The following is an 18,818-nucleotide window of genomic DNA, read 5'->3' on the forward strand; positions in this document are numbered from 1 at the left end:
TGTATTCAAACATACAATGGAGATACAAGAAGAAATGCTGTACATACACTATATAGTTTGGTACAAACACATTTTCTGTATTGCTTCAATGCATTAAACTGCTTGTGTTGCTGTGCTTTTAGAGCTTCTCAAGGAATTCAGGATATAAATGGATATAAATGGTACAATTATGATAAGGCTAACCAACACAATGCTGGTTATAGTAACAGGCACCTTAAACTCATAGCATTACGTGTTATGGGGAGAATGTGGCAAGCTGTGCCAATTTCCTGATGGGACAAAGCAGACATAAGACTTGATGGCTGAATGAAAATGAAAATTTCCCAAGAACGGTACTGACGGGAAAGATAGTTCACCCAGAGGAAAGACCTGAAACTAAAATAAGTTCAACGGTAAAGAGGATGATAAGTGACAGACATCCCTATTCCACGACAAAGACGCATGACCTCAGTGTTGTTGACCAGTGTAGCTTCTCTGAGAAAGACAACAGCTCTTTCAAGGGATCAAGATTTCTAATCCTGCTCGACCAAATGTCACCCTGCTCCCAGACAGGATAAGGACAGGTGACCTACACCTACTGACATGACGGCTGGGTCAACAGTCAGACCAGGGATAGCTCTACTGTTTCAAATAAAGGCAGTGGAATGTGCGGAATTACCGCTTGCAGAAATCAAACGCACCAACAAGTTCACAAGAAGATACGAATCCACATAAAAAGTAGCGGCTGTCAGAAAAATACACTGAGGCTATAAATGTGTGTAATGACACCAGTTGTGGGTGGCATGATGGCTCAGAGCTTTCAGCTCAAAGAAAGCTCTGGTTTACAATGTCAGCCCTTTTTGCTTTTACTGTACTTACTGTAATGTGCCTGTGGTACTTTTACTACCATGAAAACACTAATACAGGCCAGACTAAACTATGTTTAATTTAGAGAAGCCTTTTCCAAATGTAGGGTTGTGATCCAAAGTGGGTCACGGGCTTGTTTTTATTGGGTACAAATACACGCAGTAAGATACATAACAATGCTATGATAAGTGTATTTATCTAATCACAATAAGAAAGGGCTACACACGCTAGCTAGCAAAACGCTAGTGTGTTGTGTTCTTCATCAGTAGTTTCTAATTGTAGATGCTATGGCAATTTATCATGTATCTTTTTAAGTCTGGGTCCTGGAGAAACGCCAAATTACTCTTGTGGACTGAGCTGAAAAAGTTTGGGAACCCCTGAATAAAGACACATCTTTCAAAACATTCATCAATACATTTTCTTATCATGTCCAACAACTTTGGTTGGTCCACACTTTACCTACCAAAGAACCAAAACCCTTTTAAAATACACTATGGAAGACGGAAATGAGGAAGATGTGCAAAAACTGACCCACATACAACATTTCAGACAAGAAATGAGCAGAGAAAATCCACTTAGCAAACTGGAACCAAATTTAGACAGAAATTCGAGGTTATTCTAGCAGGGAGGCAGAGCATTGGAAAAGTCTGCTGGCCACTTTTGGATGTGCCTTAAATATGACTACAGGGTAGAGAATTGAGGGGTCAGGTGGAGCAGTGTAGCTTGATGTGCATAGGAAGGATTAGGTATTCAGATGATCCGACAGGTTTCTAGGAACTGCGTGTGTGTTGTTTGTGTGTTGAAGAGCCGATTAACCAGCTGCATACCAACAAACTCCTCGTAAACATATGGTAGGTGCATATGCTGCCCTAAGCACTGTCAGCATGCACACACATGTCTCAATGTACCATTAAACATACAAGTCTCAACCAAATGCAGGACGCTGTGAGCCAGTCAGAACACTGACAGCTATCTGTAGTCGCAGCATTTGGATCAAAACAATTACACCGCATAAGTAATCTAATCAAACTCATAGTGAGGAAAACAGGAAACAGTCACATGATGTAACACGGGTACACACAGCTTGATGCGTTGTGTGCCACACATGTTATTGGACCTTTATTTACCCCATATCCAACACCTGTTACCTGACACCTGAGAGGAAGTTGAAAATGTTAATATGCTAATCTGCACATCTGAGATTGTTAGCATGCTAATCCAGTTAAAGATGTCGTAACTACAATGGAACACTCGTGTACAGTAAATCCGGCTCAGGTTTCAAACCACGTTTGTGATTGTGCAGCTCGAGTGTCAGCACACTGCAGCATTTAATGGTGTGGACACCTTCCTATTGTCCCCTAAGGACACGGCCTACAGCATGCCTATAAACTACAAATAGATCTACCCTGCTTAACTTGTCTTTAAACCCTCACACATGTTTGTACCACATGAAAGGAGTCCTTCTTAACTATACTGAGCCCTTACCCAAGTCTCCTCACATAAATCACTGCTGGCACAACAAGAAGTCCAACTCATAATGAAACCAAGCTAAATATGCCTTTCCAGGCAAATATCAACTGTGTCCCATGACTGCCAGATAATAAATTAGTCTTCTGAAATGCTGTCAGCAAAATATGGGTCAGTGTGGTCTGGAAATAAAGAAGTACTGTGTGTTTGGCAGCACAAACTGTAGAGTGCTCCTCTATTTCATTCATTTGACGAGAAAGAGATGACTTTCATGTGATGTTCTCCCAGATGTAAACTCTGTCCCGCTGCCGAGAAACAATCAGAACTCCATTTTCACTGAGATTACGCAAAGACTTTGATAAAAGGATGAAGAGAGAAGGCAAAGACTCACTTCTGTGAATAGATCATTTCATGTTCATGTGATGAGCAGCTTATTGTGAATTATACTGATCAAAATCTCTTTTTCGATTTATTTACATGTAATCCGCGGACATTCACTTGTTAGCTTAACATTCACTATCTGGAAACTAATGTCCTAATAATAGCCTTTGTGTTTGAAAACTTGCATGCAGCTAAACAAGACAAAGAATAACACAAATAAATTCTTTCATATTTGCAGTTAGGACTCAATTTCATATATTTCAACACCAGTGTAAAAGTGTTCACTAATATGTAACACTTGAGCAGAACATGTTTTCTCAAAGCTGAAATTTCATTGGCATTTTACCTCCAGGGGGTGTAGAAATGCAAATAGGACATGGCCTGGACAAATTAGAGGCGTGGTTGGAATATTGAGTGGGGCAAAACATGTAATGCTTCATCATATAGTCAAATCATAAAGATTTCACAACACTGCTGTCATTAACCAAATATGGCACTTGTTCACTTGGTCAATGATGAACACCAAACCAACATCCTAAGCACTGTCAATATCATAAACACTCCATATAGAAGTTGGGCCAGTGGTTAAGATTTCATTCACAGCATGGCTGACTCACTTGAGCTGAGTCTCAGTGTTTTATGCCGCTTATGAACATCAATATACCATTCATGTTCCAGACTGCATTAAAATAATCTCCCTGAGAGGCATTATGGAGACAGGCCCAGTGTGTTATCAGTGACGTTGACCCATTCAGAAGTGCTGCACACAAACTCAAGCTCCAGCTCCAAGATCCATTTTCTCAATATCACTCAGATTAGTAGAACTAATTACAGAGATGGCAGTACTCTGAACGGCTAAATTCATCCTTTTGAATGGTGGATGGACTGCACTTATACAGGCTTTTCTACCTTAACCGACAAATTGCGTTACAATTGGCCTCTAATTCACTCATTTGCACTCACATGCAAGGTGTTGGCATGACCATCCTGGCCAATGACACTTCAAAATGTGGACAGGAGGAGTCAGGGATTGAATCGCTAACCCAAAGATCAGTGGACTGTACCTGCTGAGTCCAAGCCACGACAGCCACCACATTAAAAAAAGAATAAAACTGAAGCACTGAATTTCAAGTCATCCTCCCATAGTCTTTCAAATCTTAACCTGTGTGTCTTATGCTGCTTCTTTATCTGAATGACAGATTCACAGAATTTAAACTACTTACAACTGGCATTTTAAGTGATTCATTTCAATTTAGCTTGTGCTTACCAAAAAATGTGCAAGTTAAACCACATTTTACTTGTTCTTCCATCGTGACCTCGACCAATGTCACACGCTTAAACAATACAAGAAGATTCCAACATTATAAGAGTACAAAACTACAGCAGATTCTTACTGCAGGACTGGACACTTTGGACTGTATGACACATCTAAATGGAAATACTACAATAAAAGTGTCTCATTTGACTTATTTTTAGTTTTCCGGATTTAGCTTTGTCTCACTCAGACGCTACAGATCACAGTTGCTTGGGACTGCAAACAACCTTTAAATAACTTGGATTAATTATGTCGATGCTCATAGTAGCAGTGTTTGACAAATTTATCCACAAAGGCAGGTTGCTACATATCTTAGACTGTATCTGTTCCAACCCATATCAACAGTGATTTAACACATCTTCATCTTAAAACTGAAACTGTGTAATGTACTGTAAATGACCAGACATCATTATACTTATTAATGTGTCAGAAAAACATTTTCCCCTAGTTCAATAATATTACAAATGAGTTGTCAGTGAGGACGTTATTTGTTCAGTGTCCACAGATGGAAGACAGTGGCCTGTTTGGAGGGTCACAAACACTTTAATGAAGGACACTGCTGAGCCAAACAACATTTGGGCTTCAATGACAAATCAATACCTCTGAAGAGAAACTGAGGTGGGAGAGGAAATGAGATTCCAACTAGTGTCACAATGCTATTTGATTACTGCACTATTCTGACTCACTGGCAGAGGTCAGGTTTCACTTAAAGGTACAACAGTAACATTTCCACATTAAAATGTTGAAAAATGGCAGGACCTATGTTATCTACTTTGTTGGGTTGCACACTTACATTATCCCAAATGTTATCAACGATGTTTAACAACAGAGAAATCTGTTGCTTTTTTTTTTTTTTTTTTTTTTTCAAGGTGCAGTGATTACAGTACAGTACAAGGTAAAATGCGTTTCACTTAGTTTCCTGTTTCCTTTGTTACCTCCTCTAGCAAGAAGGGTCTATCTGGAGTACCGCACAAGTCCACAACACACACACTTTACTACACCACACGCCCCCTGAGATCTTGTCCTAAACCTAACCAAGTAGTTTTGGTTTCTAAACCTAACTGTTTTGAGGGTGTATCATGCAGTACTGTGTGTCCACAGATAGATCTACTTGCCTCTAGTTGCTGTAACTCCACGGGAAACACAGGAAACACCAGATGATACTTCAGAGAATGAGGAAGGAAATGCCAAACTAGCTACCTAGCCTTGCTTACCATTGTTTGTATTGTTCACTCATGATGGGGCACATTATTCATTTTCATCAGCAATGTTGGTTGTTTAACAAGGAAGACAACAACTCCCATGATCCCGTGCTACTTCATGCTACTTGCTGTTTTGATTGAGAGACCTCTAGCAGCAGAAAGTCAAAGAAAGTGGTGTGCAGCTCCAAGTCCATCAGAGTCAAAATGGTCCAACCTGTTTTTGATACAACCACTAGGAGCTGAACTCTTGAACCTTCTTATCTCACCTTAACTTTAAGATATGATCCCATCAAAGATAAAGAGTAACAAGTCCTGATTCTCAGCCATGTTTGCACCATTCACTTGGACAGCAGGCACCGGAAAAAAATGGAACAGTGCTGGACCTGGACCAGGCTAAACTATAGAGGAAATCTGGGTCATACATATCACCTCGTTAAAATGAGAACAGGCCATCCAGCTGACATTCAGACAGTGCCTAAAGCAATTTGAAGCTTTACTGTGAACTGATGCAGAAGAGTGGATTCTGAAGGGAGAACTCATGCTGGATACATAGGACACTTGGAATCAGCTCACGAAACATCTATCCACAGCGAGGTCAAGTGCGGTTAGCCTGAGCCAACTCAACACACACAAACATCCAGCACGGCAAAAATGTGCCATTTTAAGAGTTGCTTGTGTAATATCAAACATTATTTACCAGTCAATCAATCAATCAATCAATCATTCAATCAATCAATCAATCAAACTTTACTTATAGAGCACCTTCCAAACTAATCAAAGAGGTTTAAAAGCAAATAGATTTAGAGGCTAATGCAAACTAAACCAACAAACAACCAATCCCTGCCCCCCCCCAAAAAATTTATTGAATAAGATGAAAATAAAGAAAAACTGAATATAGTAGATAACAATGATAGTAAATAAAATAATATAGATAATATAATATAGACAGTAAGACCATTATTAAATGGGTTTTTAGCTTACATAGAAAAATATCAACATTTTCAGCTCCTCTCTGATCCTTTAAAAGGCTGTTGCAGCAGCTTGGAGCATAATGACTGAAGGCAGCATGACCAAATGTTTTGCTCTGCTATGTAGAACAGCTAAAAGAGTAGAACCAGAGGATATAGCAGGCCTTCCCAGTTCATAAACCAAAACAGGTTATCTGAGAGATAGCGTGGCCATGTAGTGACTTACAAACTACTATAAGAATTTAAATATCAACATAAAAAGTAACAGGTAGCCAGTGTGAAGGCTTTAAACTCTCCTACTAGCCCTGTGTGCTCCCCTTTAGTCGTACTCAGCACTGGTGCAGCATTACAATAGAAAAGCAGTTTTTAAAACACTGGGCGGGCAAGCTGTAGGGAGTGATTTACTGTGGCACGGATGTCTTCAGATACAGAATTTTTATTTAATTGAAAAGGCGGGTTAACACTAGAGTATAGATAGCTGTATGCTAGCCATTAACTTGAAAAATGCAGTCTTTTGGAAATAAACCCTGATAATATCTGACCAGGTATCTGAGAGAAGATCCTCACCACAGCCAGGCAACTAGTTTACCAGTAGCCCTGCCTGCACCTGTAGGCCTGGTAGTCAGACAACAGATTAAGGAAAGGTAACAACACCACTAAAGGTCTTACCTCCTATGAGCAGAACTGGACTTGAAAAGAGCAAGTTGAGCAGAGACATTGTAACAGACAACGCCGTAATTAGAATTTAAATGAGGATCACTTGTGCTGAGGAGGTAGCAGTGCAGTACTCACGGCTGGGAGTGCGCTGTCTCGTAACGCTCAAAAGCGTGGCTCAGGTCATGCTTGTTGTTCATGTAACACTGGGTGCACAAGTCATAGTCGAAGCACACCTTGCACTTCCATCGCATTCCCATGATGCCATGTTTCTTGCAGCTGTCACAGATGATGTTGGAGTGGCGCACACCTGGAGGGGAAGGAGAGGCAGGTGAAGGAAAGTGAGCAGAGTTAGAAATTCAACATGCCTGAGGTTTCCATTCTATTGTATCTTGTTGCAAAGAGTGTCTGAGGAATATTTCATGTCCTCTATAGAAGTCTGACCTGACCTGAAGCATTCAAGGCACGTCATATCCTTACCATTGTAACTTATCACAATAGCTAATATTATAAGATGCGGAAGAACTGAGGCACAAACAGCATGACAAAAATACCCCCACCCCTAAGCTCCTCATCTCTTCTCCTCTTCATTCGCTCCATTAATTGAAGGGCAAGCTTTTGAGGCAGAAAAATGTTGCATCAAATGGAGCAAAATGGTAATGACTCCTGCATTAATGTGTGTGTCATTCAAGTCCAAAATAGAGCTGGATGTGTGACGATGAGAGATGGTCTTTACTGTATCATGCTGACTCAAAAAGAGTTTTTTGTGAAAGCTGCGTGAGCCACAGCAACGACAAGCAGGCAAAAAATACGTGGAAATGGCTTTTCAACAAAAGCAGCTGAGAGAGAAACAAACGATTTCTTCAGCTCTAGCTGGTCTAATGTGTTAGTTTGACTCTTGTCATGTGTGCTTACCAATCTGAGCGTTATCATAAAGCAGCAGGTCATAGGAACCCTGGTAGCCAGTGCGGTAGTTAGTTCGTGTGCCGCTGTCCCACTGCACCACCACTGTCTTGTCTGGCGTAGTAGTGCTGCCCTGACGCCCAATCTCCACCACGGTGCCCACATGGCCCTCACCGTCATCCTGGTTTCCCCATTTCCAGTCCAGGCCACGCACCACGCGCATGCCCACCTCCATGCTGCCTCTGCTGGGGCCTGGCCTGGGGGCTGAGCGCAACGGCCGAGGCCTGGCAGCGCTGTCGCTTACGCTGCGCCTCCTGGGCTTCTGAGAGATGGAGCTGGCTCGCGCCGACGATACTGCGGTCAAGGACGGCACCAGGGATGTTTCCGGGAACAGATCTGTGGTGACTGGAGGTGAGAGAAGACAGAGTTCAGTGAAACATAGGGCAAACACAGCAGCAATGGGATTCTGCAAGCACAAATGACCTCGTCAATACTAAAAATAACAAACTGCTGATCGTTGCTAACTTGTAGAACCTGTTGCATTAATTCCACGGCTTTAAACAAGGAAATCACACAACCAGCATGTTGTCTGACTACGTGTCTGTCAGCGGCTGCTGATGGACTCAAAAGCAACATGCCACATGTCTCGATAATTTTCAGGGCAGCATCTTTCTCTTTGCTGGTGGATCATTCACTGAAGGCCTTGCTGTGTATCATGGCATGCTTTTGGATAGAGCAGCTGGACACGCCTGCTACACCCTGCTGTGCTAATCAGGCTGTGACCTGACACACACACACACACACACACACACACACACACACACACACACACACACACACACACACACACACACACACACACACACACACACACACACACACACACACACACACACACACACACACACACACACACACACACACACACACACACACACACACACACACACACACGTACTTACATCTTAAGCAGGACAGTCCGTTGGCAACATTCATGTCCTAAACCTCGAGTGCAAGACTCTTATGAACATATAAACTATGTGTCCTACATCATTGAGCACACAAAGGAAACAAAACCAACCTATTTCTATACGTTTCTGAAATTCTGGACAAAAAGTCTGAACTCACATACTTCACTGAGAAGCAAACATATAAGATGGCAGCCATTTACCAACAGCAGAACATATGAAAAGGTAAAAAGTGCTCATGTAGCACGGTACACATCGCAGGCATCCATTTGTTGAGACGTGCCTGAATCTCATTGAAAACCTTGAGCTGAAATCCTGAAGTATTCTCATGAAGACATAAAATAGTCAAAAGCTTGTCATAAGAACAGAAGTCCAAGAACTCACACATTCACACCCTTGAGTGATGACTCCAGTCTTTTTGAATGAATGCCGCTGGGTGCTAGCAACAAGAACGAGCACAGGAAGGAAGCAGCATGTATGAGCCAGCTTGAGTCAGCAGTATACAAGGGAACTTTTGCTGAGGAGCATGACATCAGTAGACATCTATTAATCATATGTGTATTTTTTATACACTGACATAAGATTTCAAACAAATCTAAAGCATTCCTTGTTTATACTGCAGTGCTATTTCTGTGTCTACGACAAAAGACTCTTTATGAGGTTGCAGGCTTGTAAAACTGAAGGACGGCGTGTAGCATTTGTTCATATATGCACCACCAACAACAAAACCATAGCTTTTTAAATAACAGCGCACAGGCATATTGTGATTGTCTGCCTGTGTTTCTTTCCTACATCAGTGTTCAAGAAACTGCTGAAGAGACCTGACATATGCCACATGGGGAAGGCAGATGATGATAAATTATCTTTCAAGTAAGAGCTGTTAAACAGGGCTAACACAGACAGAGTCACCCTGACAGGTGCTGCTGTGCATGAAAACCCCATACAAGGAGTACTACCTTGATTGTAACATGATAAACCTTCCACAAATATGCAAACTAGCATCCACTTTGCAGCAGTATGAAGAAGTCAACTGCTGAGGAATTACCACTGGTGTTGGTAGCATTTATGACAACAGAAGCAGAACGACGTATCAGTAACAGCAGCTGTGTTATGTGATTGTAACACACATTGTAATTGCGCAGATAATCTGAAGTCACAGAACAGAGCTTACCCTGAAATCAAGTGGCATGTTTGTCAAAAGAGTCGATACATCTGACTGCATTCCTTGGCAGATGGTGGTGTTAATCTATCACTTCCCTGTTTACAACCACCATTAATCTAAAGTGGAGGGATGATAAAGAGACTTAAGCTTTTTCTAGGGACAATAAATATTCAGTAAATGATGTATAAATGCTGGTGTAGACAGGAAACTGTCAACACGTAAACGCTGTTTTAAAGTCTACCCACATTTGTGTGAATATAGCCTTAAACTCACCAAATACCCTCCATTTATCTGCTAATTTTCATCCAATATGTTCTTAGTATGTATGCTGATAGTCCAGTCACAGGGTTAGTTAAAAAAAATCTTGCAATAATAGGGTGGACAGATGTCTGCAGTGCAACTGAGATTACACTTGCACGCTTATCAAGATTACAATGTCACTTTGGTATTAAAGGCATCTGCTTAAGCACGAAAACATATGTGATGTAGGGGATCAAAGGAGGGAAAGCAGGCTGCTTATACTCCATTTTCTGTCCAAAATGACAGCTTAGCCTCTTTTATGCACTGAAATAATATCCCAGCCAATCATCAACATTTCAGCATGCAAACAGAGCAGCTGTCTCGACATGGGCGGGGGACGGCTTTTACACAGCTCCAAGCATTCTGGGTGTGGAAGGATGTAGGACATGCCAAGCAGTGTACTTATATATACATATTTGTGCCCATGACAGCCCAAGATCTAACCTTCTGGGCTAAGGAACTGTTTTGCAGACATGGACAGAAAAAACGTACCTACCACCTACATTTTAAAAAGCTCTATGACCTACACATACCCACTGCCTCCCACTCTGCTGCCCCCACACCGTGTTGCTGAGAACTCAGGCTGAGCACCCTGATTATCTTATCATTATTGAATAGACCAGGACCAGTCCTGACAAGCGGAGGCGACACAGGGGAATTCAGGGGACGACTCCACCTATACAACAAGCTCCCATCCACCATTGCTTACTTTGAGCTTTCTTTATTGTCTCTATAAGAACGCAGTTTACAAAAGCACAGTCCAGAAAAAGGATGAATACACACTTTGCAAAAATATTTAGTAAAAACACACTGATCTCCTTAGGTCTAAATGCACTTTTAAGGGATTACTACCAACAAAGTTTTTACCTCTTGTTGACATTTGGAGCCACCAATGTATAGAGCAAAGCAGCCTCACTAGCTCTGAAAATCACAGCTCAGCAGATATCATGGGGAAAAAAAAGTTAAATATAAAGTACAAAACCCTTTTCAAAATGTTGATTAAGTTTTTGAAGCATAGTTGTCGGAACGTAAAAACTAAAAGAAAGTCTGGACTGAGAAAACCCAAACACACTTCTGGTCTGAACTGTGTGTACTTCAACTTCAGTTTTTCTTTGTTTACTTATGCATTTCCATATCTATCTGTTATCTGCAGCAAACAGCAGGCCAAATTCCAGGACTGTGCCAACGGATTCAATGACGAAATTTAGTCGGACTGTTCACAAGTTCACTAACAGGAACGCATAAAAAGCTGAACTCTGAAATCTGCGATAACCAAGATACTGCAATGAAGACGACGACAACTATTCCCATTAATATGATAAACAGGGTTCTCTGCGCATCTTCACGCAAAATGTTTGGACATTTCTATGTCTTCAGAGTCAAAATGGACAAAGGCTTGAGACATACAACATATACAGTCAACCTAGACCAGGTGTACAATTGTCATTCGATAATTGGTTGAACATAATTTAAAATCTGAATCCAAAGGTGTAGCAGTTACAGTCAGCATCCAAAGCGCCACACCCCTAACAGAACATAGTTCATCCTTGATGACTGCAAAGATAGACGAGACAGATGTGTGCTGTGTTCTACTCTGAAGCGCAGTGATTGGGTTAGGGAAAAGTGACTGATTTAACAGCCATTGCTTTTCCCTTGTCACTACCAAATCAATACACCCTGCCCAATCAGGACTGTGTGTGTGCATAGGACAGGTCCTAATGCCTGACCAGCTAACCGTTGTCCAACCATTGTGTTCCAGGCCACATTTTTACACATGTGTAGAACAAATAGGGTTTCAGGTTTGGACTGGGCAGTGACAGCCTCCACTGGGTGAAAGCCTGCAGGCTGTGACTTTTCACTGGTGTAACTGGGAAACTAGGCATGCTTGTCATGATAGAAATGCATCATAAGATTGACATTTTTATTGCAACAGACGACATGCTGCATTCCAGGGTCACATTAGTGCCTTTTAAAAATGATTTCAACAGTGACCCTTTTTTCACTTATCTGATCTGACACTCGAACCATGACACGATCCAAAGCATGGCACCCCTATGACAAACACAGACCACAAAGATAAAAGTACATGCACAAACATCCGTCTGGCGATAGAGGAAACATGACAAATTGAGGAATTCATCTATGCCAAAGGGCAAGCACCACGTCAGAAAGAAAAGAACACACTTCTCTTAAAGTCACAAAGATAGATGCACAAAAAGCACGAGTACAAACATCCATCAAATGAGACTTCTTCATTTGTGCCATAAGGCTGCACTGTGTTAGGAGCATGAATCCAAAATGCCTCTCTGCAGAGCACTGAATTGATGATGTCACCAACTCTAGGAAAGGGTGAAATTTTTTTTCCCCCCCAGAACTTTAAGGATGCAAATAGAAGTATGAAAAATGAATTATCTGACTCATAAGTGGCGTAACCTGGACGCAGTCAGCGGCTTTTAATAGTTTCCCAGGAAGTTGAAATCGCAATGATTTGACAAATCATAGTTTATAGATAGGCCGAGGCTAAAACAGGCAGGATTACAGCTCTGTGCCTGCAATAACAGATGGGCTGGCTTCCGTCATACAACACTGCTGAGGGCCAATCTGGGAGGGCAACGTCAACCTCCTTCACACAAACAACCACACAGGCGTTTGGCCACAACATGAATAAACACACCACCATAAACAAATGCACACACTCAAAAAATGATCTGGAATACTATGTAATTCCCATAAAGCAATGTAATGGCAATATCATTTCGCATTTTTGTAAAACAAGGTGGAAATCGTTTAAGATCAACACACTTCAAAATAAAAGACAAGGAAATTTTCACTGTTAGTATTCAAAAATGTAATGTGTTCTACAATTTTGTACTGACTGGATGGAAATGATGACTGCCAATCAAACTGCAAAATTGGAACACCACTAATTCAAAAAGCAATTTAAAAAGTAACAGTTTAGATCAGGACACAGTGCAAGATTCATTTGCTCCATTTGCAACTGTGAAAACATGCCACCTATCCATTTTTATCTACAATCTGTCTTTATGATGTAATCCACATCAGCATAATTCCTCCAAAGATGTGGCCGAGGGCCAGACAATGTAACATGCAGTATAGCGCTGGTAGACTGTCAAATGAAATTACAAATGGACTGGGATCCCCCTGATCAGAATCTCCTCAGAGGAAAGAGGAAATGAGACGGTGAATCTGTGGGAGCAGGACTGAAAAGTAGTCCATGACAGAACTCTACGTCTACGCTGTGACCGGCTGCTTGACTTGACATGATGAAGCAAAATGTTTTAGAATCATCTACAAAGCTATCTACAGACACAGACGTTTGACTGAACAGATAAAGCAGCCTGCAGTGTTTCTAATTCTTCCTTACCCAACATTAGGGTTGCAGCAGTAAACTGGGTTCACAGTATACCACGGTATAAAAATTGATGGTTTTCATAACGTGAACATTTACTTGTCTACAGCATTGAAGAATCGCAACTTAAGCTAAACATTAACTAGCCACAATGCTAGGCGGACCATGGTAAGAAGTTTGCACAGGTGCTCTCTTCAGAATGTAAACTCACATGGTTTATGCAGTTTTAAGCCAAATGCCAAAGAAATATGTTGTTTCAGATGGCATAGTTTTACTCCTTAGTGGAAAAATGTGTGTTTTGTATCAAATACACAGTGAGTTACAGTTTGTATTGAGTACTAAACCTTGAACACAGCACGGTTTATCATTCCCTAAAAATGGCTCAGATTGCTGTAGCTGTGGCAAAGTACACCTGTGAGGTGGATTTCTGGATTTCTCGTCTCTTCTGATGAGTGACAGCTGATGTCGTCCTAGATGAGCTGACAGCTTCTGCTACACAGCCTCCTGCACCTTCTTGAGGATTGCAGCCAACATACCCACACCCACATCTCCACACAGAACTCTATCTATATCAGGGCTGAACAGTTAGGGATGGGAACTGATAAGATTTTGCTAATACCAATGCCACTATCGATTCTGCTTATCAGTCCAACTCCATTCCCTGATTGATTCCTGATCAGTTTTTTGAGGAAAAAAAGGAGGCCTGCCCAGGTCTTGAGCATAAATACAACTGTTACATTGTCTCTGAGTCTGAACGCAGCATAGAAACAGTACAACCCTGAACATTCCACAGGTAAACAGCTGATAGTATCATGGTTGGGTATGAAAGGGGCATCCTGGAAAGGCTCAGTCATTCACATAAAGGATGGAGGAGGTTCACCACTTTGTGAGCACGTGATTGCATGATTGTATTGTATATAGAGTGACAGCTAGCCGTAGCAATAGTCTGTCATCGTATCAGATGGATGAAATGACGGAATATATTTGTACAGCATTTGTTTCATTTAGATTTTCTTAGTCAAAGAAAACATGTGCTAAGCCCGCCTGCTTACAGCTGCCCGCGGAAACTGCTGCTCAGTTGGGAAGCAGTGGTATTCATGTACATGGCATTCCTGGAATTTAGGCCCATGTTGCAAAGAAAGATGTTTCAGCATGCTGCCGATGTTTCCACTCTTACTTGAAATTATCATTTTACAGACATTACGAGTGGCATTGTTGTCATCTTTCTTCATCAAATGAAGTCATGCATTGTACCATTTCAAAAAAATTACAATTTGGATATCATACTTGCGATTTCAACAATATTTCAATTAATTGTTCAGTCCTAATCGATACTGGATTCTTCAACTTTCAGGTTTCATGTCTGTCAGGACACAATATCTTGTGAAATTATAATAAAGCTAAAAAAAACTTTATATTTTCATTCCTTTTAGGGTCACTGCAACCTAATAATAACAATGAAACTAATAATAATAATTCTGTAATACTGTTTACCATGATACCATGAAACCAGGATATTTTCTGACACTGTTCATCATACCATGAAAATCTCATACAACTATAAACCTCACCAACATATGACACATAGGAAGAACTAGTTCTGCACACTGATGACAATTACTGAGCAGCTTCAGAGTATTATTATTGGCAAACCCAGTGACATCAGGTATGTGCTATTATGTGAAGCAGCAAAGGCTGACTTGAGCTGTATGTCCTGAAACACGTGGGTTTATATCCTCACTCTAATGTCTAAAAAGAACAGGCTGTTTGCTTGTGCTGCTTTTTTTCATATCACTGCCACTGGACCTAAATGCTTTTCAAATGCAATCTACACATAAAGCCCTTTGTGACTTTAACCTCATCAGCCTTAACATCACAAATGAGTAGAAAGCCTGCTGGAACTGGTTCATGTCAGAAACATCTGGTGGCCGGAGGACTGTCAGGAAAATCAATAGGAACCCTGAGTAAATAACACATTTAAAAAAAAAAAAAAAAGAGTGGACAACAGGCCTAAAATAACTCTGCATTTTCCAAACAAGCGCTGTGCACTGCGTGGAAAATAATTGATAATGACCCCATATAATTAAACAATCATGCAACTATTGAAACAACCCCGACATGTACAATTTGACGTCTTCAAATATTTCTTGTCAGCTGTGCCCAAAAGCATCTCTACAAATCTAAATGTCTGCAACAACAGACTTAAAAAGAAACTTGATACCAGCAGAATTGTTCCTCTCAGCAAACCTTATCCCTGGAGCCTTGCAAAAACTCTACCACAGCAAACCACGTTCCCTAAGAACACTTACTGTACATTTTTGATGACACTGTGCAGAGATTATCATGTCAAATTAGAGTGGATTATCATACTCACTCCCCATGATCTTCAGCCCACTTTTGAACATGCTGGCAGCTGTGTGATTCCAGTGTGCCGTGACACCACGAGCTTTGCACTGCTGCTATCCCAGGTCAAGCAGCAGGACCATCTGAAATCCTGAGCGCTATGAGGCAGTCATCCTACTAACGGGGGAGTGAACCCTTTCTGGCACTTTCTTAGTATTTGGTTTTCTGTGAACTTTGCTCTTTGTTTTGGAACATGCGGTTCTTTTCTCCTCTGCTTGCTTGATTTGGTTTTTTTGTCTGATAGATGTTGCTCAAGGACTGGAAAAACCTGATGCCTTATCTGGAAAAAAAGCACATACTAGCTGAATAGGGTGAAGAAAAATCTTACAAAAGAGCAGTGCTAATCCTAAACAAGGTCTGTGTTTCAGGTAAATACATTACTTTGAATAATAATGAGGCATTGTAATGTCACATGAACGATGGAGTGGGGAAGCTTTCATCATTTCTCGCGTTTCTAAGGCTAGTGTCTTGTAAAATAGGTTGGATTTACTGAAGTGTAAGTTCTAACTGATGGGCTATATCAGTCCAGGCTTACACCTCAAGTCAAATGTCATTTCAAAAGTCAATACTGAGTCACATGTTGCTACGTGTGCATTAAGCTCTCAACCCCAATTTGTACCAATTTCACCCAAAACAAATAAATCATTCAATCTTATCTAAGCTCTTGCCTGGATAGGGTCATTTCATTCAGTGCTTGAGAGGTGAAAATCAATACAGTATTCTCAGCAGCAACACAATCATCCACCTTAAAGTAGTCCTGCACCTACACGATATGATTAAAATCCTTTTCATACTGATCATCACGGCACCGTAGCCACTGTCTATATGATATCATACCTAATGTTGTAATAGCTACTTCTAATTAACTCAAACATGCTGTGATTAGGTTGCCTACACGCTCAAACCAAAAACTACCTGCACAACTCTGACATCACCTAACTTGTAAGATTATTACAATACAGTGTCTGCAGGTCAACATTCTTTGTCTGGTTGATCGTCACCAGTGATAGCAGCAGCAGAACCAGCCAGATGCCTGCCTGCCTGTCTGCCTGCTTAGCATGCCTACTAGCTTCGCTGCAAAAAGCAAAGACATGTGGCACAATTGTAGGAGCGTGGCCGTGGATGCATACTGACTGCATTTGTTGTCTTTGCACATGATCATTTCACCTTACTGGCAAGTAAAGAGTGAAATAAGCGCATTTGCCCACTATGACAGTCTGATGAAAATAGAAGGAGCCATGTTTCATTTAAACAAGAAGGACACTGCATGAATAATCTTGCAAAAGATTCAAACTGACATGAAGAATACATACTGCTCTACCTTCAAATATGACCAGCATCATCACATGGATTTCACTGTCTTACGACGTGCTAGCATTACCCAAACAGCCAAGACTGACACCGCATCACTCGATAAATAAATAAATCATGTCCCGTTTAGCTGGTTTACCTGTTGGTATAGTGATGTGCAGTAGGGTGAATAGAGAGGCCGACAAAAATAGAGAAGGAGAGGAAGCAGCTCCTACCTCCTGCTACATAAACACATCAAATGGTAAAAAAAAAAAAAAAAAAAAAAAAGCTACCAGTGGCCCTACCAGCTTCCAGTGAGATTATAAAAACGCCTCCTCAGGGCTGAAGCCCTGTGCTGATGCGCTCCCTGAATGAACCAGCCGAGGAGGAGGAGGATATACAGGGGGCGGAGGAGGAGGGCAGCCAGGCCGGTATTCCAGAGATGTGATGTACAGTTGCAAGCAGTCTTACAGAAACAGTGTCTCGCTGTACAGCGAACAGCCTGGCTGTAGAGGATCAGAGCTGGAGGAGGCAGAAGAGAGAGCCCTGCTGCTGGAGGATGCAGCCAGCATTTAGTCCTTTGTGCGTTGTGTCAGCAAGGATTACCACCGTGGAGGAGGAGAGGAGAAGAGAGGAGAGAGGAGAGGGAGGAGGATGGCCAGGGAGAGCGACTGTGCGACGAGCGCTGCATTCAGGTTGACGTTCCCTCGCTCTCACATAAAAACAGGCCAATGAGCTTTGCTCCGCATAGGACTCCTCTGATGCTGTATTCCATCACCGGGAAGGAGCGTCAGTAAGACGCGTGTGAAGCTGACACACTGTGTTTACTGATCAATATGTACGAACACATGCGCACCAAGCTCTACATAAGGATGTACGGCCCTCTCTCACAGCCTGCAGGGACATTATTCGCTCTACTGCCAATGAGCAGACAAGAACAGGACAGAGGGGAGGGGGGAGGGGCAATACGTTTCAGGGGGAGGGTCTGGGTGTTGTTATTTTTTTTTTGGTGGGGTGTGTTGGAGGGGATCAAGGGGGAAAAAGGGGTGGGGTTGGAGGAGATTTTGATGAATGGGCACCTGCCATGATCCTCATTTTCAGTCGCAGACTGGATTGTGTAACTGCTGCTAGTGAGTGGGCAATACCAGCCCAGAGTCTCCTCCAGGCTCACACAGAAAGGAGGGAAGAGGGAGGTGTGTGTGTGTGTGTGTGTGTGTGTGTGTGTGTGTGTGTGTGTGTGTGTGTGTGTGTGTGTGTGTGTGTGTGTGTGTGTGTGTGTGTTCCCAATGCTTTCACAATTCAAATTCAAAATTTGAACAATACTCTTCAATGTAACCACAGCTGAGGGAGACATCAACAGTATGGTTCAAAAAAACAGCCAAAACGCCTTTCTGTTGATGCTGGCTCACACGCATGAATGTACAGCTGGTATTGCCATGACATGAATAACCAATGAATTAATGGGGGCTTAGGAAGTGGTTGAGACACAGGCCTATAACGTAGTCCATTACAACACGCTCCCAACTTGTAAACAAAGCTGCTGCTGTTCATCCATTAGCCCTGTTGGTCTAGATCATATCAAAGGAAGC

At 41.8% G+C, this 18,818-nt stretch overlaps 1 protein-coding gene across 3 annotated transcripts in view; it reads right to left on the bottom strand.

Annotated features, from left to right (window-relative positions):
- Positions 1-18,818, bottom strand: part of mib2 (MIB E3 ubiquitin protein ligase 2) — a 46,842-nt gene that overhangs the window by 24,588 nt on the left and 3,436 nt on the right. The window contains exons 1-3 of one of the 3 annotated variants that reach the window (XM_070969422.1): positions 17,390-18,058; positions 7,749-8,141; positions 6,972-7,143 (exon numbers count right to left, since the gene is read on the bottom strand). In XM_070969422.1, the coding sequence (XP_070825523.1) occupies positions 6,972-7,143; positions 7,749-7,971 (395 nt within the window). In that variant the 5' untranslated portion in view covers positions 7,972-8,141; positions 17,390-18,058. Of the gene's footprint in view, positions 1-6,971; positions 7,144-7,748; positions 8,142-15,910; positions 16,067-17,389; positions 18,059-18,818 lie in introns of those variants that run through there. The other 2 variants (XM_070969421.1, XM_070969423.1) reach the window with 2 other exon arrangements.

This window comes from Chaetodon trifascialis, chromosome 8 (assembly GCF_039877785.1).
Source record: "Chaetodon trifascialis isolate fChaTrf1 chromosome 8, fChaTrf1.hap1, whole genome shotgun sequence".
Classification (NCBI taxonomy): domain Eukaryota; kingdom Metazoa; phylum Chordata; class Actinopteri; order Chaetodontiformes; family Chaetodontidae; genus Chaetodon; species Chaetodon trifascialis.